This window comes from Saccostrea cucullata, unplaced genomic scaffold, assembly GCF_032062105.1.
Source record: "Saccostrea cucullata isolate Sc308-1 unplaced genomic scaffold, CSIRO_AGI_Scuc_v1 ctg3895, whole genome shotgun sequence".
NCBI lineage: Eukaryota > Metazoa > Mollusca > Bivalvia > Ostreida > Ostreidae > Saccostrea > Saccostrea cuccullata.
Window position 1 is genome coordinate 10308 of NW_026932054.1, and position 22792 is coordinate 33099.

The 22792-nt window shown below is 31.9% G+C and overlaps 1 protein-coding gene and 1 long non-coding RNA gene across 2 annotated transcripts; one reads left to right on the forward strand and one right to left on the reverse strand.

Annotated features, from left to right (window-relative positions):
• Positions 1-1437: 1437 nt before the first annotated feature.
• Positions 1438-7541, reverse strand: LOC134234373 (uncharacterized). The gene is made up of 3 exons (XM_062716434.1): positions 7523-7541; positions 2001-2201; positions 1438-1694 (listed from the first exon to the last, which is right to left on the reverse strand). Exons 1-3 carry the CDS (start codon positions 7539-7541, stop codon positions 1438-1440), a joined length of 477 nt encoding a protein of 158 aa, XP_062572418.1.
• A 1807-nt stretch (positions 7542-9348) lies between these two features.
• On the forward strand, positions 9349-12122 carry LOC134234375 (uncharacterized). The gene is made up of 3 exons (XR_009985168.1): positions 9349-9553; positions 10500-10631; positions 11963-12122. It is a non-coding gene; the product is annotated as an uncharacterized LOC134234375 (long non-coding RNA).
• The last annotated feature ends 10670 nt before the right edge of the window (positions 12123-22792 follow it).

The window sequence follows — 22792 nt, forward strand, 5'->3', positions numbered from 1 at the left end:
AAATTCTCGAGAGGGATGTAAACAATATACATTCAATCATCCTTACATATAATATTTTCCAACCATGAAATCAATTCCTTAAAAAAACCCTGATGTTTTCCCTTTAAACTTTGAAAATTTGTTCCGACGAAAATACACAAAAGTAATTTTACAGTTTTCAAGTGTTAAGAAACAGTCAAAGCAAAGTGATATCTTATAATAATATGAAAAGCCAATCACTGAGTTTAAAATGGGTCATTTAATATTTACATATAACTCTAGAGGTTCAGTAGGAAAACATTTTGCACAATTTTTCATACTTACTGTCGCAAAGACCACCTGTCCAGTTTGATTTACACCCTTCATTGCATGTACCATCTGCTGAATTGCATGTTTCTAATTTACAAAATGGGCTGCAATGATTTTTACAGTAGGTACCATGAAATCCTTTCTCACATCCACTACATTTACCAGTGAATCGATCACATTCCGGAGGGAAACATTTAGAACTACAGGTATCTTCACAGTTATTTCCATAATAATAGTCTTGACATCTTAAACAAGTTCCATTCTCTTGAAAACACGTGTTTCCTAAACACCGATCATTACACTTTGCATTGCATGTTTTACTCCAAAATCCACTTTTACATTCACCACAATGACCGGTTGCTGGGTTACACGTGCCATCCAAACAATTGATACTACAAGCTAGTCCAAATAAAAAAAAAATCACGTTTCAATTCAATCAATGCATGTACAATTTCCGATTTAGTATTCCTAACTGAAAAAGACAGATAAAATATTTAAATCATTTATCCTAAGGTATACTTACAGCAGGCACCATTGACTATATCACACGTAAAGCAACCTTCACACGGCGAGCAGTTTTCCCCAAAATGACCAAACTCACAACCTTTTAAAAAGCTATATTTAGACTGTTCAGGATTACATTGTATAACACTGATCTGAATATATGCTCCAATCAAATTGAAGCAAAATATTCAAAGTCAAAAGAAGTTTTAAGCATATGAACTTGTACAAAGAAGTGTAATTATTATTGTCTGGGGCCATGCAAGAGTAAAATCAACATTTATATAGTACACATTTTATGGTATGTATCAATGACGCCAGTGACAACAAAAGATCATAATGAAGGATTACATTCTAAGTTACTGTCATCGAAGCAACGATTTGAAGTGAAAGGGTTTCAATAGATATGTTGACCAATATTGAAAGCGATAAAAAAAGTAAACCTAAGATTACCTACTTTGTCAATATTTTTTTAAATGTAAATTCAATATTATTATTATTTTTATTGTCTGATCTTTTACAGAAATATACAAGCTTTTAAATAAAAAAAATATGAAAAAATGTTAAAAGTATGATAAAATACAGAGATGTAAAATTGATAAACTTTATACAGGCACACAAATCTATTCCGAATACCCTTCAAGAAACTTAATGATTACCAATCACTTCAATTTCACATATTTCCAAGACAGGTCCTGTAGAATCTGTATCTTCTGGTGCATGGTATGTTGTCTCGACGATGACGTATCTTGCCGTCTGTTTACATGGGATGTCAAGCACAGGAGCGGGCGTGGCTGGGGCTGTAGTATTGTCTGTGTAACATCGCACTCTCTGTGTTGAGGTGTCTGCTGATGAATTTGATACATCTAAGTAAAACTGTCGGATCCGGTATGGAGGCCAGGTAGCTGAAACACACATTGTATTCTTTGTAGAGTTATAATCAAATGATAAATAGGATTTTTTTTCTTTGACTTCGAATGAAAAACATTATCCTATATTTCCATTCATGGTATGACTTTTTATATGTGAGTGGGAGAGAGGAAAGGAAAAAGAAAAAGGAAGGGGTGACAGAAAGGGAAAAAATACAAAAATAGAGGTATTTTTTGAAACCTTTAAAATATTAAAATAAAAAGAAATCATGTAAAATCTTTAAATATTCTCAAATATCAATTTGATTCTCAAGCATAATCAAATGTGTAATTATGGTTCACCTTCATTTCTAAAGAATATTTTGACAGATTTGAGACTGTAACGGTTTTTGAGATCCAATTGAAACCAGGCAAAATTCGCTTTTTTTCCGGTATGCGCACATTCTGGATAATTCTGTCTGTAGTTGTTATCCACAGCCAACGATGCATCAATAAATTCTGAGCTTTGGGAGGCAATGATTCCAGTTATTCTGCTTAAATTTTCTGAAAGAACATCATTATTTTAAAAAAAATCCAAAAAAATGTATGATTTTCAATGTACATGTAATAGGCTTTAGAGGTACAAGTACACATTCATTGGAAGAAAAATGGAGCTGGTCACGTGATCAAATTACATGAAGTCCGAACGGACTTTTATCCCCTCGCAATTGAGTTAGAGGGGAAAAGTATCAGATTTGGTGTGTGTGATCGTTAATTTGTGACGGAAGTGATGTGATTTTCTTTGGAATTAATGTCGGGTGCATGCTTCTTGCAAGGATGCTTCGCTTTGCGGTTCCCTTATTTGTTTTTATTTGGGTGATTTGTATAAACAAAAGTAGGTCAATCACGTGATCAAATCAAGGCACATGATCAAATCCTTGATTTGATCATGAACCGGCGCACTTCTATTCTCCTTGAATTTCTTTAACTTGCATTTTTTTTTCTTTTATGTACGAGGGCCGTTCAAAAATTACGCGGACTTGTTGCACAGAAAAAATATTTGACGACATAATCGAGCAAAATGACACACATAATAAAAAAGAATCTTTACTTATATGGTCTTCAAAATTTCATATCAAAATGTTGTAAATTAGTATCAATTTTGGAGTGATTTTTCAGGACATATCATTAAGTCACGGAGCAGCAAAATCTTCGACGTCACGGGCATTATAAAAAAAAAATATGTGATGAGCTTTCATTTTCTCAACATTTTCCCAAGAGTACCTGTACAGTTTGAGTTGCCTTATCTACTCAACATCCAAACACCATTTCTTGTCAAGCTTAAAATCTATTAAACAAGTAAATAATATTCTTTTTTTGCTTTAAAACACAAAACTGCAGGTATTTATGAGATATAGTGTGGTATTGGTGACTCTCAATCACGTTCTTTACAGTCCGGATAAAGTTTTTCGTCGATAATCTTCTTCCCGTCCTCCCGTATAGCCTTTTTACAGAGGTCTAACGGTCTAAAATTTCAATTTGCTATTTGTGGACGAATGTCACGAATACCCTAGTTTACTACATGTTATATTATGCATATTGTGGATCTATGTTGGCCATATCTCGAGCATTACACATAATTTAACAAAAGTGTGTTGCGCCGTCAATTCAGGAGAGTCATTTTCACAGTCGTTTTCACGGGAATCGCATCAAAGAAAATTTCTGTTAGTACTTCAAATATCACGTCAGAAATCTAAATGCATAATAATAGAACAATTTAAAGACACATCTGAGGAAATTGTCGAAAAATATCGCGAATTATAGAAAATGAATGAGTTAAATTTTGGATTCCGCATGCTTTTGCTTCAATTTTTTTGTCGTGCTCCGTACCTCTCCATCAGCGATTTCAATATACCGATAATTTTAGTAGAATTTCTTTAAAATACAGAAATTTGGGCCAAAATTTATTGGAATCTTTACGATACATATTTCTGTGAAGATTCATAACTATATGACGTCCGTAAGAGTATATAATAGCACAGTCCGCGTAATTTTTGAACGGCCCTCGTACATTTGAAACAGAGAGTTAAATATTTTTTTTCGACTATACATTACCGTAAATTCCTTATTTTTCGCGAGTGCTTATTATGGCAAAATGGCGCTTTCACGTCAAACCTCAGGAATAATTGAACGTTCTGGTCCAACGATTTATTATTGATTTAGCACCATAAAAATAGATAAGAGTAACTAATTTCGCGAATGATTAACTTGCATATAAAAGATTCTACAGTATTGCACGAACCGTTCGTAATATTTAAGAGTCAAAATCAGCAAGCATCGAGCATTGAATGGAAAGTCAAAATTTTATTTTTTCAAAAGCTTTTGGTATATAAAAGATTTTGTCCTACCTAATGCTAAAACACAATTACAATTTTTTTTTGAACGTATGAAGGGACTGGTATCCAAGGAAATTCATTTCCTTAGCAACAGGTTCATAAATCCTTATGAAAATCAATGATTTTTAAACATTTTTCTATGAATATGTTTTCTGAACATGATAAGATAAGGTATTTTGGTTACTTTTTTTGTTAAAAGAAGGAATTACTTTATTCTCCCAAAACAAGAAAAGCAAAATTTCTGTGGTGATATTGTTGTCATGACAACGGGAAAAGAACATGGCGTCAATGCTTATTAATTTTAAAAAAAGTTACATATGTTTATCACTATATACACAAAATCTACAACCACTGCTGGAAAAATGAATGGCGTGATCTTGCTACGGGTTATCTATATGTCATATCAAAATTTGCAGGCAACTTTAGTAGAAAAAAGTTACAAATGGTTAAAATGTGTGATAATCTGGTATTTATAAGCTTTTTTGAAGGGGTGAGGGTAATTTGAATACATGTACAGTGTCCATTATATTGGTCATATTGGTTCTGATCAATGCATACTCATAATTTTACTATTGTTGATGAATAAATGCACATTCAATTTCGAAAGGAATTTTATATTTCTCACAAACGAAACTTGGAAAAGGGGGGGGGGGGGTAGGAATCACCTTGTTCACCGATCCATATGTATGTAAAATTTTGACTTGTCCATAACATTTCAATGAAGTGCCACTGAAATTTCATACTTGATATTAAGATTGCTTGTGATCGAGAGATGCGTCAAAAACTTGACTCAAGGTCATTTGAACAAGTTCAAAGTCATTGGTAGAAGAAAAGTGCAATCTTTGCCCATTCTGTAACATTCTAATGAAAAGACTTGGTTTTATCTCGGGAATTATTTTTGAGCTGTAGATTTGTCATGACCTTGACCAAAGTTCATTGGAATATGTTTGACCTTGACTCAAGGACATAGCTTTTTCAAGGTCACTTCAGTAAAAGTGTACTATATGAGTTTGTGCTCAACACAACGGTTTTACTACTTATGACTTAAGTATTTGTCATAGTCATTTTTGGTATATATATCTGCACTAGCAAAATATCAAAAGGTTTCAAATTAATATTTGGTCCTTTATTTTAATAAAAAAACATTTAATGCAATAGCAGGAGGGTCGGTATCATTTTATGAGCTTGCTCACAATAATTCTAATTTATGAAAGAGAGTCACTACGACAGCTCACATAATTTTAAAGTAAAACCATGACAATCAGGCTTGTAGCATCAGGTTTGGGTGGGGTAGGGATGATGACATCCCTCATCCAACTTTTTTCTCAACATAACCTGATGTTTACCCCACCCCCACCCCCCGAGTTTGGAGAATTTCCCCACTTTTTTGCAGTTTTTTAAATGCCTTCCCACACCATGCACTGAGAAAAAAAACTAGTTGAAGTACTAAGAAGACTAGTAAATTTACTGTCCATACAATCACTACCTTAAAAGTAGTTTTACTAGGTATTGGGTAGATTTACTAGATAAGATTAGCAAATCTAGAATTGATAAGTAACTTTCACTAGGTATTTAAATATTTATACAATCCCTGCTCCACTTCTAACTATCTTAGACAGTAAACAGAAAGATTACTAATCACGACAAACGCTTTACGGGGCTCACTAGTTAAAATCACTATGTATTTCTTTCAGAGTGCAATTTCAAAAACGATACCATGTCTGTCTTTGGTATTGAACCGATGATATATTCTCCTACTGTCCTAATTTAGAAACAATATTGCAAGACAGCTAAGACCTCAGTAGCTACTGGTGCCCAAAATAAAAATCTGGAATGGCTAAATATGTATGAATGTCTAAATTTGAACTGACCCTAAAAGAAATTCATTAATAACCCTAATGGGCAATCTTTGAATGGCATATATCGAAATTTTTATTGTACTTATATTTAAAAACATTTTGAAAGCAATGTAGAAATCAGAAGAGAATGACAAATATGAGTATTTTATATATACATGTATAAGGCCACACCATTAAAAAAAATTGTTCGTCGGACCCGCGCGCTCGTATTTAAACAAAACGATACAAATAATATTAATTTAAATTTCCCGCATCATAGGAATTCTGTGCTATTTTCTGTTTCATTTCTGCTGCATTTATTGTATTTTTAATCTGCTTACTCTGTAAATCAGAAAAAAATATAATTGTCCGCTCAAATTTTTTCACGCACCGCTTTAAAAAATTGGCCAGAAAAAAATAATAATGTTATTATTTAACCATTTGCCCGCTTGTAATTTTTTTTAATCAAATGTCCAACGAACATGAAATTAAATTGGTGTGGCCTAATACCTAGAGATACAAAAATACGCACGGTGTAAATCGGCTTCAAAGGATTTCATGCTTCGAATTCACCAGGTAAATGATTCTATTTCGAAGGGAATCTTTTATGAAAGGCTACATGTGATCACTAATAGTTGTATAGGAATATTCAAATTCGTGCAAATTGAAAATAAACGCTCATAAGGCACAACAAGCACATCCGAAAATTGATGGTAAAAAGTTGGAGGAATTTCGGTCTCCGGGAAGGGACGAATGGATCCGATGAATGGAGACAATTGCCCTATAATCTCTATGAATACAAGTTTATTTGTTCGGTTAAAAACTGTATTAAATACCTGTTCACATTGTAAAATATATTTATTATCCTACTTGCGTATTTTATTCATTTCTGCACATGTAAAGCAAACAGAGCAAGTCATTTGAAATTTTTGTACTGGTAGATATTATTGAGCCGTGTGATTAGGTCACGTATTGACCTATGTCCTTATGACGGGAGCTAGAACTAACTTCAACAGCTTAAAAACTTACGATTTTTCAATTTTATACACAACAATTCCCCACAATAATTAAAATCCTGGCTTTGTGATATCATTGACAGCAGCTGCTTCTTCAATTAAAATGGAACTCGTAAATTTACTTACCTCTTCATTGGTCATTTACAAAATTATTTTGTTAAAACAGATTCTGATTGCACACATAAGTACTCTGAAGTTGACATCAAGGAGATACTTGAGTTTCTGATTGACAATATCTATGTGGTTTTTAGAGACCAGGTATTCTAACAATCTATTGGAATTCCCATGGGTACAAATTGCGCTCCGTTATTAGCAGACTTTTTAATAATCATATGAAGCAGAATTTATACAAGAAATTATGCGTGAAAAGAAGAAAACACTTGCTGAGGCCTCGACATTTAGATATATCGATGACGTATTGTCATTTAATAATGGTAATTTTCATTCCTACGTCGAAACGATATATCCTGGTGAGCTTGAGATAAGAGATACCACAGAGTCCGACACCTCTGTTTCATACTTGGTTACTTTACTTGAAAAAGACACTGATGGTAATCTAACAAGCAAGCTATATGATAAACGTGATGACTTGAACTTTTCTATCGTCAACTTCCCTTACTTACGCAGCAATATACCTTCATTCCCTGCTTGCATACGGAGTGTTTATATCTCAGTTGATTCAATACGCAAGAGCATGCTCTATATATGAACATCTCCTAAACGAGGATAATCCTTGAGAAGCAAGTTGATGAAACAAGAATATCAACAGTCTCGCTAAAAGTAATCATTTCGTAAGTACTATGGTCGATACAATGATCTTGTCAGCAAATAATACAATTTATCACTGAGTCAAACGCTGACTGACGTTTTTCATACCTATTGCTGGTCCATTATTTATACACTGAATTGTCGACGGATTTTTTCCGTTATTTCCTGATCATGACAAGGAGCACACGGCAGGTGTGACTGGTTTGCAGGGGATGCTCACTCCTCCATGGCACCTGATCCCACCTATGATGTTTCGGGGGTCCGTGTTTGCCCTGCTCTTATTCTGTATTGTTTTATGGACTTTGAGATTGAATACTGTTCGTTTTCTCCATATCCTTCTTCAAACAGATTTGATCTCTGCTTGTTTAATAAAAGACACATACTACTACTAGTATATATAACACGTGGCTGCTAATTATAGAGTGTAAGAGGTATCGCGAAGTAATACTTATTAAACCAATTATGTAGAGCATGATTGACAAGCTCTGTTTTTTTTTTTTTTTTTTTTTTTTGTCATTTGCGCTTTTCACACGCTTTACGACCGCTTACACATCCCCTTTTTGCATATCATTTAGTCAAAAAGTTAAAAAGGAGGTATCTTATCATCCAAATAAATGACGAACAATCCATGCTCAAGTAGCAAGATTAAAAATATGATGATAATGTTAGCATACTGGAAGTCAAAAATTGTTCTAGAATACAGCTATTTAAAACATAAAAAAGACTTAACATGATTGTTTTTAACTTCAATGTACTTCGTAACAGTAGACTTGAGGGGAAGAGAGAGAGGAAAGCGCTGCTGATTTAAACAACTCTAAAATTTGAACATTCCATAAATGCGTTCTAAACATTTTCTTTATCTTTTAATAAAGGTTTTTATTGAATAATTAAATTTAAAAAAAGGATTTTTAATACTGATAAAGGACAGATGACACAAACATTTTTTTTGTTTGGAGTAGACTACGTATCATGGCACAAGTTTAGAAAAGTGGATAATTCTTAGATTTTTCTCTCCTAAGGACTCGAAAATGAAATAGACTTGTAAAGTATTACTAATATTTCAATAAAAAAAAACAAATTTAGACAAATCACACTCAGTAAAGGTTTACAACTGAAAACAAATTGCAGAATATGTTAGCTTGATTCTTAGAATGTATTATAAACATTTGAAAACATATACCAAGCCAGGTGAATTTTATCAGGAAAAGCAAAATAGTATAAATCACCCCATATCATATGGACTGATTTTTAACAATTTTGCTTTTCCTCATAAAATTCACCTGGCTTGGCATATTTTTCAAAAGTTTATATTTCATATTTAGCACCAAGCTAACATATTTTGAAATTCATTTTCATCTGTAAACCTTTAATGAGTGTGTTTTATCCATTTTTATAATTTGATTGAAATATTATATTTTCCAAGTGGGTACATCCCACTAATTATTTTTAGAATCGGTAGGAGAAGAAAGTAGTGCAGAAAAAATTACAAGTTCCTTAAATTGCAGACTTGCATAAAAAAAATTGGGCAGGTGTACTGAACTGAGCCTCACACTTGTTGATAAGGAGTATCTTTCCTACCAAAAAAGCTTTGAAAATGTAATTTATCAAGAAGATCAGCCGAATCATTTTGTGTATTATAACGCCAGTGAGAATTCTGAAATCCCCCTACTTTCACTTTCATTTTTAGAGGTTCCCGCAGAGAGACGCATTTTGCCGGAAAACGAATCTGACATGCCACCTCGAGATTTTAACCAAGGAAAGACAAGTTGATGTGCTTTGATTTGAGGGGTCACTCCCTTCTGAACGAAAATTAGGGACATCGCTATGAGAAGAAACGTTAACATTGTCGCCTATGGGAAAACAATTAGTGGACTGTACCCATATTAGGAAGCCTATAAGTAAGTGAAAGATGTCATAAATCTTGAATTTATTTCAAAGTTGTTGTTTTCTATTATTTTCAATTGTTCAAATTTATGAAAAAAAACAATTATTATATTGTTGATACACATTTTTAAACAAATTGATTCATATATAAAGTGTCTATCCCCCCCCCCCCCCCCCCCAATGGAACAGTCAACATCCTCGTACATGTATCGCCCATTGTTTACACATGTATCATGTAGATTAAATGTATCGATTTATATAATTTATTTATTCAGAATCATAAATGTATAATTTGATTAAGAAGCAATTATGTAGAAGTACATGCTCCACTGTGCACTGTGGTTTATTTTCAATACACAAAAATTCACAAATGAGTTCGGGATCGGTATTCAATCGGGGTCAAGGTCGAAGTGAAAGTAGACTTAGCAGAAAGTTATCAAAACTGTTCAGGCAGTGTTAAGCAGTATATAGGTGATGGGCATTTGTATTTTACACAGGAGGTAAGAGGTATACCTTAGTACGATATTTGTAAATAACACTTTAATGTTTTTGGACCATGTCGATGATCGGCACGTCACATATGCATACTTGACATACATCATTTCAGATCAGTTGCGCGGTCAAGCTGGGTATACAGTTGTCTGGGAGTTAAACGATGTGTGTGAACATGCACATCAACTGATTTTTCTCATATTTTTTAGCAATTGCATTACATGTATTTGTTGAATGTTCAATTATTGTCAGTAAAACATGATTTTTACCTATTCTGCTGAATTAACTTAATTACCAATGTAAACAGTGTGATTTCAGGTGGGAGCAAATTAATCATTTTTTAAATTAATTGATTTCAAGTAATGAGCATAAAAGGAATATGGTAAAATTGTACGTGTTGAATGTCTGTGTGTCTGTCTGTCTGCAAATGTGATATTGTACCATTTATTGTATTGATTTTTTTTTTAGGTTCGTGGTGATTGGTACAGGAAAAACATGAGGTCCATGCAGATGGTGTTTAAAACTATTGGCCAGCAAATGCACACCCATTTGAATACATCTTGAAAAAGAACCAGCAAAATGTGACAGTCGGCAAAATATGTAAGTTTAAGTTTTTAGAAAAAAAAAATCATTGAAGTAGGGGGATGGGGTGGGGGTGAGGAAATTTACATATTGAATTGGTGATCAGAATGTGAAAGTATTTAGCTATAACTAATCTGTACATGCACTGCTATATACATTTTGCAGCTCATATAGATTTTCTTTTTTTATTTAAGATTTCAAATTAATTAGATCTACATCTTTGTTGTGTAAATTATGCATTATTAAGATTACACGGATATAAGAATTGAAATTTCATGAATATTTGATTATGCGATTTGTCAGGAAATTCAAAATTTTGTCTCATTTTCGTACAAATTACAAAATGGTTACCATGGAAACAAAACAACTTTAGTGAACTATTTATTTAATCTGCAACACCACATATTTTTATTTTTTAAAGTAGATAATAGTATATAAGCACTGATTTTGTCTTAAATGAAAAGTACGGGAAAAGTAATGATACACATGTATTGAGCTATCCATTATTATGATGTCATTGTGACGTCATAGATGAGTAAATTTGCATTGGTATAAAAATTGCTTTGAAACAAATGATTCTATATAGGATTATAAAGGCTTATAACTTTTTCATTCATAGTCCAAATTTCATGAATGATGCATCAATGGACAGGAAATAATCAGTACTTTTTTATTTTACTACTTTCGGGGTATTTGTGAACTTCATTTTTTTGTCATTTCTGGAGAAACTATGAATTAGAGGGTGAAAAGTGGTCATTTTTGTGCGGAAATACTTTAATTTTTTAAAATAAGTGAAATTGACCCAATGAAGTGCTTGATTATGATTTGACTATATGTATTTAAAGATATGAAGGTGATTAAGAATGGTATAAATGTGTTAATAGGCTAAAATTTGACTCAAAACTTGGGTGCAGTTTTGGCTAGATTGGAGCATTTTTTAAGGATATTACATATAGAACTGTAAATGCTGTAAAATCTTAATTAATTGTTGAATTTTCATGAAACTTGGCATGATGTCTCTACTTATGCTCTAGATTGACAAACAGTGTGAAATATTGTAAAATCAAAAAAATGCTTTTTCATATTGGGTACATCCCACTAATTATTTTTAGAATCGGTAGGAGAAGAAAGTAGTGCAGAAAAAATTACAAGTTCCTTAAATTGCAGACTTGCATAAAAAAAATTGGGCAGGTGTACTGAACTGAGCCTCACACTTGTTGATAAGGAGTATCTTTCCTACCAAAAAAGCTTTGAAAATGTAATTTATCAAGAAGATCAGCCGAATCATTTTGTGTATTATAACGCCAGTGAGAATTCTGAAATCCCCCTACTTTCACTTTCATTTTTAGAGGTTCCCGCAGAGAGACGCATTTTGCCGGAAAACGAATCTGACATGCCACCTCGAGATTTTAACCAAGGAAAGACAAGTTGATGTGCTTTGATTTGAGGGGTCACTCTCTACCGAACGAAAATTAGGGACATCGCTATGAGAAGAAACGTTAACATTGTCGCCTATGGGAAAACAATTAGTGGACTGTACCCAAGTCTATTTCGTTTTTCAATTCCTAGGAGAAAAAAAAATCTAAGAATTATCCACTTTTCTTAACTTGTGACATGATAATAAATCTCCTCCAAAGATAAAAGTTGTTTGTATCATCTGTCCTTAAATAAAAGTTAATTAATATCTGAAAAGTTTATATTTACCCTCCACATTCTGTTAGACTTTCTATTACATGTATTACATAGTGATCTTTTTTTAAATATTGCCCAGAGATGACTTATGTTTTATTTTTTTAGATTACTTTCATTTTATGTCCTCTAATTTATTATATATCAATATATGTATTTCTTGGGAGAATCATTTCGCAAAGACATCGATCCCGTTATCATGATCACTAACTCACTCGTTGACAACTAAACAAAATTGCGTTACTCTATATCCCTTCCAACTTTATTGCGAATGGAAAATATAAGGTATTATGAATTGTTATACATTTGTATTCAAGTTTATTTCTAAAATATATTAAAAAAAAATTGCAATGATATCTGCATTCAGAAAAACATAGATAGCTTTCAATGGAAAACCTACTTGTTCCTTTTTAAACTTTTTAAAAGTAAATCATTTTGACAGCTATCAGTTAAAGAGTCTGAAATATTTATAAATACAGGTAGTATTATCAAATCTATCTAAACTGAAACAAATTTACATACGGTAACAATATCCAGCAGCAAACAGCAATAGAACACACACACACAATCTGGCAACCATTTTGAAAACAAGGAAGTAGATGTAAGGGTTGTGTAATAACACAGGTAAACATGATTAAAAAACAAATATTTCTTAGGTGATCTTTAAATGGCAATTGTACTTAACCGGTAATGTTGATGTGCACCGAGCTTTAAATAGCTTGTAGGTATACATATGTATATTGTTGCGTTAAAGATATGTCTCTTGCAAAAAATGGTAGCCTTTTATTGTGTTGTCTACTCAGAGACTTGGTTATCAGAAATCCATTGAGATAAGGAATATTTCTCAATTAATAAAAACAGGTTCCATTTTTTTGATAAACTATTTTAACTCTAAAAATATATTATAAAAAGAAGATGCTTGATACCACCTCCGATTTTTTGAGTGATCTTCCTTTTGCCGGATGTGGATGTACAAGTTTTAATCCTGGTTGTCATCTACAAATCTTGACGATGAAAATAAATTCCGCTCTGATTATATCGAACCTTGCAAAGGAAATATAATAATAACATAACGCTTTCCCTTTGACCTTCAGTTAAGTGCATCTTTTAATAACATTGCTTTCAGCCACTAATTGATCCAACTCAAGTCGAAAAGTAATGAAAATGGTTGCGTTATCGGGACATCCGGATATGGATGAGGAACTTGTTGCAATCTCTTTGATGATTAAAAAATTGCAATTACCTGTTTGGATTTCAGGTACCTAAAAGTATACCTTTACTTTTCAATGCAGCTGCTACTTAATCGAAAAATAAAAAACTGAGTCTTAAGAGTACTGTATGCAAACAAGCATCAGTCGACCTGTACTTTAGCGCATGGTAACTGCACATATCTTATAATAAGTGAATTTCAACTCTGAGTTTTTTTACTCCTTGGTCTTAAAGCCGCTTAATCCGAAACGTTCACATATTATCTTACACAATACAAGTACAGATAATATATAAAAATAAATTATAAGATTGATTTAATACTTTACTACAACAATACTTACATGGATTGATTGATTGTATATTGTTTAACGTCCCTCTTGAGAATTTTTCACTCATATGGAGACGTCACCGTATGCCGGTAAAGGGCTTCAAATTTTGACCTTTACTCGGCACTCAGGGCCATTGAGCAGTAAGGGATCTTTATCGTGCCAACGCTTGCCTCGGTTTTTAAGGTCTCATCCGAAGGACCCCAAACTTTCACTTCAAAGTGCCGAGTGCATGGCGAAGAAACAGTTGCTACCCATTTTAACGACTAGGTCAGTCGCAGCCGAGATACAAACTCACGACCTCCCGATCACGGAGCGAGCGCTCTACCGACTGAGCTACCTTGAACGGTCCCTTACATGGAAAACATAGATCAAAAACCTTATTGAGAAACAGAAGTTCCTGACGGGAAGTTTAGATCTGCTGTGAAGTCCCCTTTGAAAAGAAATATTTATCGAATATATCTAATTATAAAGATAGTTCAAACCCGAGTATTTTTTTTCCATCAGAAGAAGCCTAAGTCATAATATATCTTTTGAAAATTAAAAAATTAATTGAAGATAATCCAAAGTAATTTTCATATTGTTGTAAAATGTGGTATTTTGTGTGATGTATTCATATTATTGATAACTTATACATACAATATTCCCCTGTACATGTATCTTTTGATATTAAACACTGATTTTAAATATTTCTTTATTTTTTGGTAACAGTAATTAAAGCACATCAAAATTCATTGCTCGACACAGTGCTCTGTAAATATGAATTTATTGTAAATATCCAGTAAATAGCATTTGGGCAGTCAACATCAATTCATAATTTGAATTTGCAGCCCCAACGCTCGCCATGTCAACTAACTTCATTTCGTACCCAAGACTTGCATATTGGGCGTCTTTTTGACTTTTCTAGCTCTGAAATGAAAACAAAATATAATAGCATTTCGTTACATAGAATTTTTTTTTTATAAAAAAAAGTTTCAGATGAAATACATACAAAGGGGAAATTAAGAATTGTTATATTTGTTATTTATTTATTTTTTTTTTGTAACAACGACAACAACACACAAAAAAATAAATATATAAATAAAAAAGAAATAAATAGATTTACAAAAGTAAAATAAAAATCTTTTATTAACATCAAGACTTCTCTATCTTGTTTTGGTCCCACGGAATCCCTCGCACTGAAAGGGAAAAAAATGTAACAATATACATTTTTTACCAAAAAAATGGGTAACCTGTATTTTCCGTTTGAATTCAAAACTCCTTTTAGGCATCAACATCATCAGCAACAACAAATAACGATAAAAAATATTTACATCTTGACCCCTCTACCCTGTTTTGACATCTCAGAAAGCCTCGCACTGAAATAAAAAAAATATAAAGTATTACAACAAAAATTTGGATTTTTTTCCAATTTGAATTCTTTATCTTTTTTCAACAACAATATAAATAATAATATAAAGATGTATATTAACATCATGACCACTCTTTCTTTCATTTGCCCCTTGGAATCCCTCGCACTGAAAGGAAAAAAATATATTTTTTTTTTCCACAAAAACACGGATTACATTTATGTCCATGTTGAATTCAAAGCTATTTTTCAACAAAAACAACAATAGCAACAAGAAATCATGAAAAAAAAAACAATATTTAAATCATGACTCCTCTATCCTGTTTTGTCTCAAAATCCCTAGCACTGAAAGGAAAAAAAATATCACAACAAAAACATGGATTATTTCGAATTTGAAATCATTTATCCTTTTCAACAACATAAATAACAACAACAAAAAAAAACTAAATATTTACATCATGACCCCTCTTTCTTGTGTTTGCTACTCGGAATCCCTCGCACTGTAAGTGAAAAAATATAATAATATATATTTTTTTCCAGAAAAACATGGATAACATGTATTTCCATTTTGAATTCAAAGTTCTTTTTCAACAACAAAAATAACAACATCATCAGCAACAACAAATAGTGATAAAAACAATATTTACATTATGACCCGTCTATCTTGTTTTGATCTTTCAGAATCCATCACACTGACAGGAAACAATAACTTATTACACAAAAACTTGGATGATTTCTATTTTGGAAACCACTAATCTTTTTCAACAAGAAAAAACAGAACAAGAAAAATATTAAAATAAAATAAAATACACAAAAATAATGATAATGCAATATTTACATCATAACCCCGCTATCTTCTTTTGGCATCTTTGAATCCCTCTTACTGAAAAAAAAAAATGAAATACAAAAACGAATTATCTCCGTTTTGAACCAATATCTATTTTGGATGCTAGTGAAGCATTTAAGAAAGAAAAGTTATAAATTCTGTTTTTCCTTGATTTTATATATATATATATATATATATATATATATATATATATATATATATATATATATATAGGTATATGAGGTTGTTTGTGGGCATCGACCCTCTAAGCTGGTTTGTGGGATCTCGCATTTCTACATTGCATAGCTATGCCATATTCATAATTTAGGCGTTATATATGGTCCTTATATAATATATAATATAATTTTTGAGTTAATATTAAAAATGTTGTATATAATTGTGGGTCAAAACATTCATATATATAGAGCATTGTGGGATAAACTATATACATCGCACAATCCTCTTCATATATGAATTCTATGACCCGCAATATTATCTTTTGCTATATATATTATTTGCTGCAATGCTAAATGAAAAGACATAAGAATTAATGTTTGATAAAATATCTATAGATATATACATGTATGTATATTTACTTATGTACAAAATACAATAAATCATTAAGAACATTTTGCTGATTTCAATATAAAATTTTCAATATTACTTTTCACGTACTTTCGGATCATATTAAATAATGATTTACTGAGATACATTATTCATGAGAATCTTAACAAGATATTCTAGGGATATCCTCTCTCGCAATATAATTTATACAATCAACTGCCCCACAATGTTATATATATATATATATATATATAGTGACCCACAAACAGCGATGATCACTACATTATTATACATAGAGTGTCCCACAATCACGTATAATCACATGCGGTATATTTATTCCACAATTCATTATATACATATAAACAATGACCTACAGTTCATTACGTACAAACACTGTATATACAGTGACCCACAATCAGTTTTAATCAAGTGCATTGTATTTATCGCAAAATTCCTTATATACATATATACAGTGACCCACAAACTGGTATAATCACTAACACCCCACCCACCCCCCAATTCTTTATAAACATACATACAGTGATGGACGCGTGCTGTTATTTATGTATTTTTTGTTTTAAATATAATGTAGAGAACGAGTGCAATTTTTTTTAATTGTACAGAATATTCGAAATACAGATCAGATTTATTTTCTAGCATATATATTTATATATATTTCTATGTCGGATCTAAATACTTAATTCTATTTTCCTTTTAACGCATTTTTCCTAGTCAGACCTTAAAATATTTATATTAATCATACATGCATGCAAATGCAATCATTGTCTTACAGAAAACCGCTATGCGTAATATTTTTGTGTAGCGGTATATATTTCCTTTAATTTTGTTAAAAGTGGCATATAGGTCCGATGGACTGAGTGTTTGAATATTTGTATTAAATGTTTCTCATATGATTGTACGTGTATTGTATAATAACATATGCCGCTATAATAAACATTTACTTATTTAACCAACAATTCTTTATAACATATAAACAGTGACCCACAATCAGTTATAATCTCGTGCGATAATTTATCCCACAATTCATTTTATATATGAACAGTAACTCACAATCAGTTTTAATCACGCGCAATTTACTAATTCCACAAAATGTTCAATATAATATTTAAGTACTTTCGGATCATATTAAATAATAATTTACTGCGATACATTATTTATAAGAATCTTAACAAAATATTCTCTCTCGCAACATAATTTATACAATCAACTGCCCCACAATGTTATATATATATAGTGACCCACAAACAGCGATGATCACTACATTTATTATACAAAGAGTGTCCCACAATCATGTATAATCACGTGCGGTATATTTATTCCACAATTCATTATATACATATATACATTGACGCATGGTTTTATCCACCTGCCATATATTAATCCCACAATTCATTATGTACATATATACGAGGGGTTATCAAAAAGTTCGTGGACTAGCGCCATAAAATTAAAACCGCTTTAGGTACATCAAATTTTAAAATATCTAGTAAGCATTATCTTTTCTATATAAAGAATAAATCATTAATCATAAGTTTTATTTTTTGATAAATTAGTAATGTTTTTGTAAGCAATGGTATCATCAGGCGGCGCAACCTCGAATACAACGTTTTTGCAACTTAATTGTAACTGAGAAAATACTTTTGATATGAATATTTGACATCTAAATATCCCATTAATTCAGGTATGTGTTGCGACACAATTGTTCTATACAATATGGTATTTTCACTTCATTCTGGAAGTTCTATGAAATTTTATCCTAAATTTTACATGGAGTGTTCAAACAAATGAGGCCCTGAATGTGACGTCAAAATGGCGGACTGGTTTCCTTATCCAACATTTTTATAGTTTTACCCCCTGAAAAAACTGTTATAGGCACAGTACTTGTCTTTTAATGTCAGAATAGATTCAGAGAGTAAAAGGATGCACAGTTAATGCCAATTTGTAGTCAAGGTGTGAAAAATCAATCACGTCAAATAATGACGTTGATAATGTGTTGTAGATATTGAACTCCAAAAAGTTAAATAAGCTGGCTCAATCAAGCGAGGAACCTCTCCGAATGTATAAATTTACTTTAATTTTTATATTCCTTGAAAACCGCTGTTCATATCATTGTTAAGTCATGTAAACAAGGCGGGTTTAAGTCCTCCCTCAGCTCCACGGAATTTCTTCAAATTAAGTGTATGAGGTAAAAAAAAAAGGGGGGACATTGAAAAACAATGACGTTGTCGGACGTCATGAAATTGAACGGCGACAGCGCCGGGTGATTATATAATGTCATTTTTATTTATTATAATTTGGCAAAATAATGAACGTATCAAGCTAAAATTTTCAACATTTCTTTATTTTTGGTTGTTTTATATTCCAAAAAAAATTTTGAAAGCACAGACTACATAGTACTAATTTTATAGCCTCAGTCCACGAACATTTTGATTACCCCTCTCACAGTGACCCGCAATCAGTTTAAATCAAGTGCAATGTATTTATCGCACAATCTATTATATACATATATACAGTGACCCACAAACTGGTATAATCACTAACACCCCACCCCCTCCCATTCTTTATATACTTACATACAGTGACCCACAACCAGTTATAATCAGGTGCAGTATATTTATGAATTTTTATTTTTCTAAAGATGTAGTAGAGAACGAGTGACCACTTTTTATTGGATTGTAATGAATAGTAGTACTTTAAATACAATCCAACTCTTTCTATGTCGGATCTAAATACTTCTATTTTCCTTTTAACGCATTTTCCTAAGCAGACCTTAAAATATATTAATCATACATGCAAATGCAATCTTTTTTGTACAGAAAACTGCTAAGCGGAATATTTTTGTGTAGCGGTATATATAATTCCTTTATTTTTGTTAAAAGTGGCATATAGGTCCGATAGGCTGAGTGTTTGAATATTTGTATTAAATGTTTCTCATATGATTGTATTGTATAATAACGCATGCCGCTATAATAAACATTTTACTTATTTATCCAACAATTCTTTATAACATAAAAACAGTGACCCACAATTAGTTATAATCACATGCGATAATTTATCCAAAAATTCATTTTATATGTAAACAGTAACTCACAATCAATTTTGATCACGTGCAATTTATTTATTCCACAAAATTTTCACTATTATGTTTAAGTACTTTTGGATCATTTTAAATAATGATTTACTGCGATACATTATTTATGAAAATCTTAACAAGATATTCTAGGGATATCCTCTCTCGCAATATAATTTATACAATCAACTTCCCCACAATGTTATATATATATAGTGACCCACAAACAGCGATGATCACTACATTTATTATACATAGAGTGTCCCACAATCATGTATATGGTAATGGTATGTCCAGGCGGTGCAACCTCGAATACGACGTTTTTGCAACCTATGTGTAACTGACAAAAATGTTTTTGATATGAACATTTGGTATCTAAATATCCCATTAATTCAGGTATGTGTTGGGACGCAATTGTTCTATACAATATGGTATTTTCACTTCATTCTGGAAGTTCTATGAAATTTTATCCTAAATTTTACATGGAGTGTCCAAACAAATAAGGCCCTGATTGTGACGTCAAAATGGCGGACGGGTTTCCTTATCCAACATTTTTATAGTTTTACCCCTGAAAAAACTGTTATAGGCACAGTACTTGTCTTTTAATGTCAGAATAGATTCAGAGAGAAAAGGGATGCACAGTTAATGTCAATTTGTAGTCAAGGTGTGAAAAATCAATCACGTCAAATAATGACATTGATCATATGTTGTAGATTTTGAACTCCAAAAAGCTAAATAAGCTGGCTCAATCAAGCGAGGAACCTCTCCGAATGTATAAATTTACTTTAATTTTTATATTCCTTAAAAACCGCTGTTCATGTCATTGTTAAGTCATGTAAACAAGGAGGGTTTAAGTCCTTCCTCAGCTCCATGGAATTTCTTCAAATTAATTAAGCATAACGTCGGACGTCATGAAATTGAACACTGACAGTGCCGGGTGATCATGTGTCACTTTTATTTTATAATAATTTGGCAAATAATGAACGTATCAAGCTAAATTTTTCAACATTTCTTTATTTTTGGTTGTTTTATGTTCCAAATAAATTTTGAAAGCACAGACTACATTAGTACTAATTTTATAGCCTCAGTCCACGAACATTTTGATAACCCCTCTCACAGTGACCCACAATCAGTTTAAATCAAGTGCAATGTATTTATCGCACAATCCATTATATACATATATACAGTGACCCACAAACTGGTATAATCACTAACACCCCCCCAGATTCTTTATATACATACATACAATGTCCCACAACCAGTTATAATCAGGTGCTGTATATTTATAATTTTTTTTCTAAAAATAAAGTAGAGAACGAGTGCCACTTTTTATTGAACTGTACTGAATACTAGTACTTGAAATACAGATCAGATTTATTTACAAGCATATTGCAATCCAACCTTTTCTATGTCGGATCTAAATACTTTTATTTTCCTTTTAACGCATTTTCCTAGGCGGACCTCAAAATATTTATATTAATCATACATGCAAATGCAATCTTTGTTGTACAGAAAACCGATAAGTGTAATAATTTTGTTTAGCGGTATACATAATTCCTTTATTTTTGTTAGAAGTGACATATATGTCCAATGGGCTGAGTGCTTGAATATTTGTATTCAATGTTTCTCATATGATTGTATTGTATAATAACGCATGCCGCTATAATAAACATTTTACTTATTTATCCAACAATTCTTTATAACATAAAAACAGTGACCCACAATTAGTTATAATCACATGCGATAATTTATCCAAAAATTCATTTTATATGTAAACAGTAACTCACAATCAATTTTGATCACGTGCAAGTTATTTATTCCACAAAATTTTCACTATTATGTTTAAGTACTTTTGGATCATTTTAAATAATGATTTACTGCGATACATTATTTATGAAAATCTTAACAAGATATTCTAGGGATATCCTCTCTCGCAATATAATTTATACAATCAACTTCCCCACAATGTTATATATATATAGTGACCCACAAACAGCGATGATCACTACATTTATTATACATAGAATGTCCCATAATCATGTATATGGTAATGGTATGTCCAGGCGGTGCAACCTCGAATACGACGTTTTTGCAACCTATGTGTAACTGACAAAAATTCTTTTGATATGAATATTTGATATCTAAATATCCCATAAATTCAGGTATGTGTTGGGACGCAATTGTTCTATACAATATGGTATTTTCACTTCATTCTGGAAGTTCTATGAAATTTTATCCTAAATTTTACATGGAGTGTCCAAACAAATAAGGCCCTGATTGTGACGTCAAAATGGCGGACGGGTTTTCTTATCCAACATTTTTATAGTTTTACCCCTGAAAAAACTGTTATAGGCACAGTACTTGTCTTTTAATGTCAGAATAGATTCAGAGAGAAAAGGGATGCACAGTTAATGTCAATTTGTAGTCAAGGTGTGAAAAATCAATCACGTCAAATAATGACATTGATCATATGTTGTAGATTTTGAACTCCAAAAAGCTAAATAAGCTGGCTCAATCAAGCGAGGAACCTCTCCGAATGTATAAATTTACTTTAATTTTTATATTCCTTAAAAACCGCTGTTCATGTCATTGTTAAGTCATGTAAACAAGGAGGGTTTAAGTCCTTCCTCAGCTCCATGGAATTTCTTCAAATTAATTAAGCATAACGTCGGACGTCATGAAATTGAACACTGACAGTGCCGGGTGATCATGTGTCACTTTTATTTTATAATAATTTGGCAAATAATGAACGTATCAAGCTAAATTTTTCAACATTTCTTTATTTTTGGTTGTTTTATGTTCCAAATAAATTTTGAAAGCACAGACTACATTAGTACTAATTTTATAGCCTCAGTCCACGAACATTTTGATAACCCCTCTCACAGTGACCCACAATCAGTTTAAATCAAGTGCAATGTATTTATCGCACAATCCATTATATACATATATACAGTGACCCACAAACTGGTATAATCACTAACACCCCCCCCCCCATTTCTTTATATACATACATACAATGACCCACAACCAGTTATAATCAGGTGCTGTATATTTATAATTTTTTTTTCTAAAAATAAAGTAGAGAACAAGTGCCACTTTTTATTGAACTGTACTGAATACTAGTAC

What these genes read in the sequence shown, in the direction of transcription:
- LOC134234373 (XM_062716434.1), bottom strand. An exon ending in AATATTCTTTAGAAATGAAG is followed by an intron (nt 1,695 to 2,000) that starts GTGAACCATAAT and finishes TGTGTGTTTCAG; the next exon opens with CTACCTGGCCTCCATACCGG.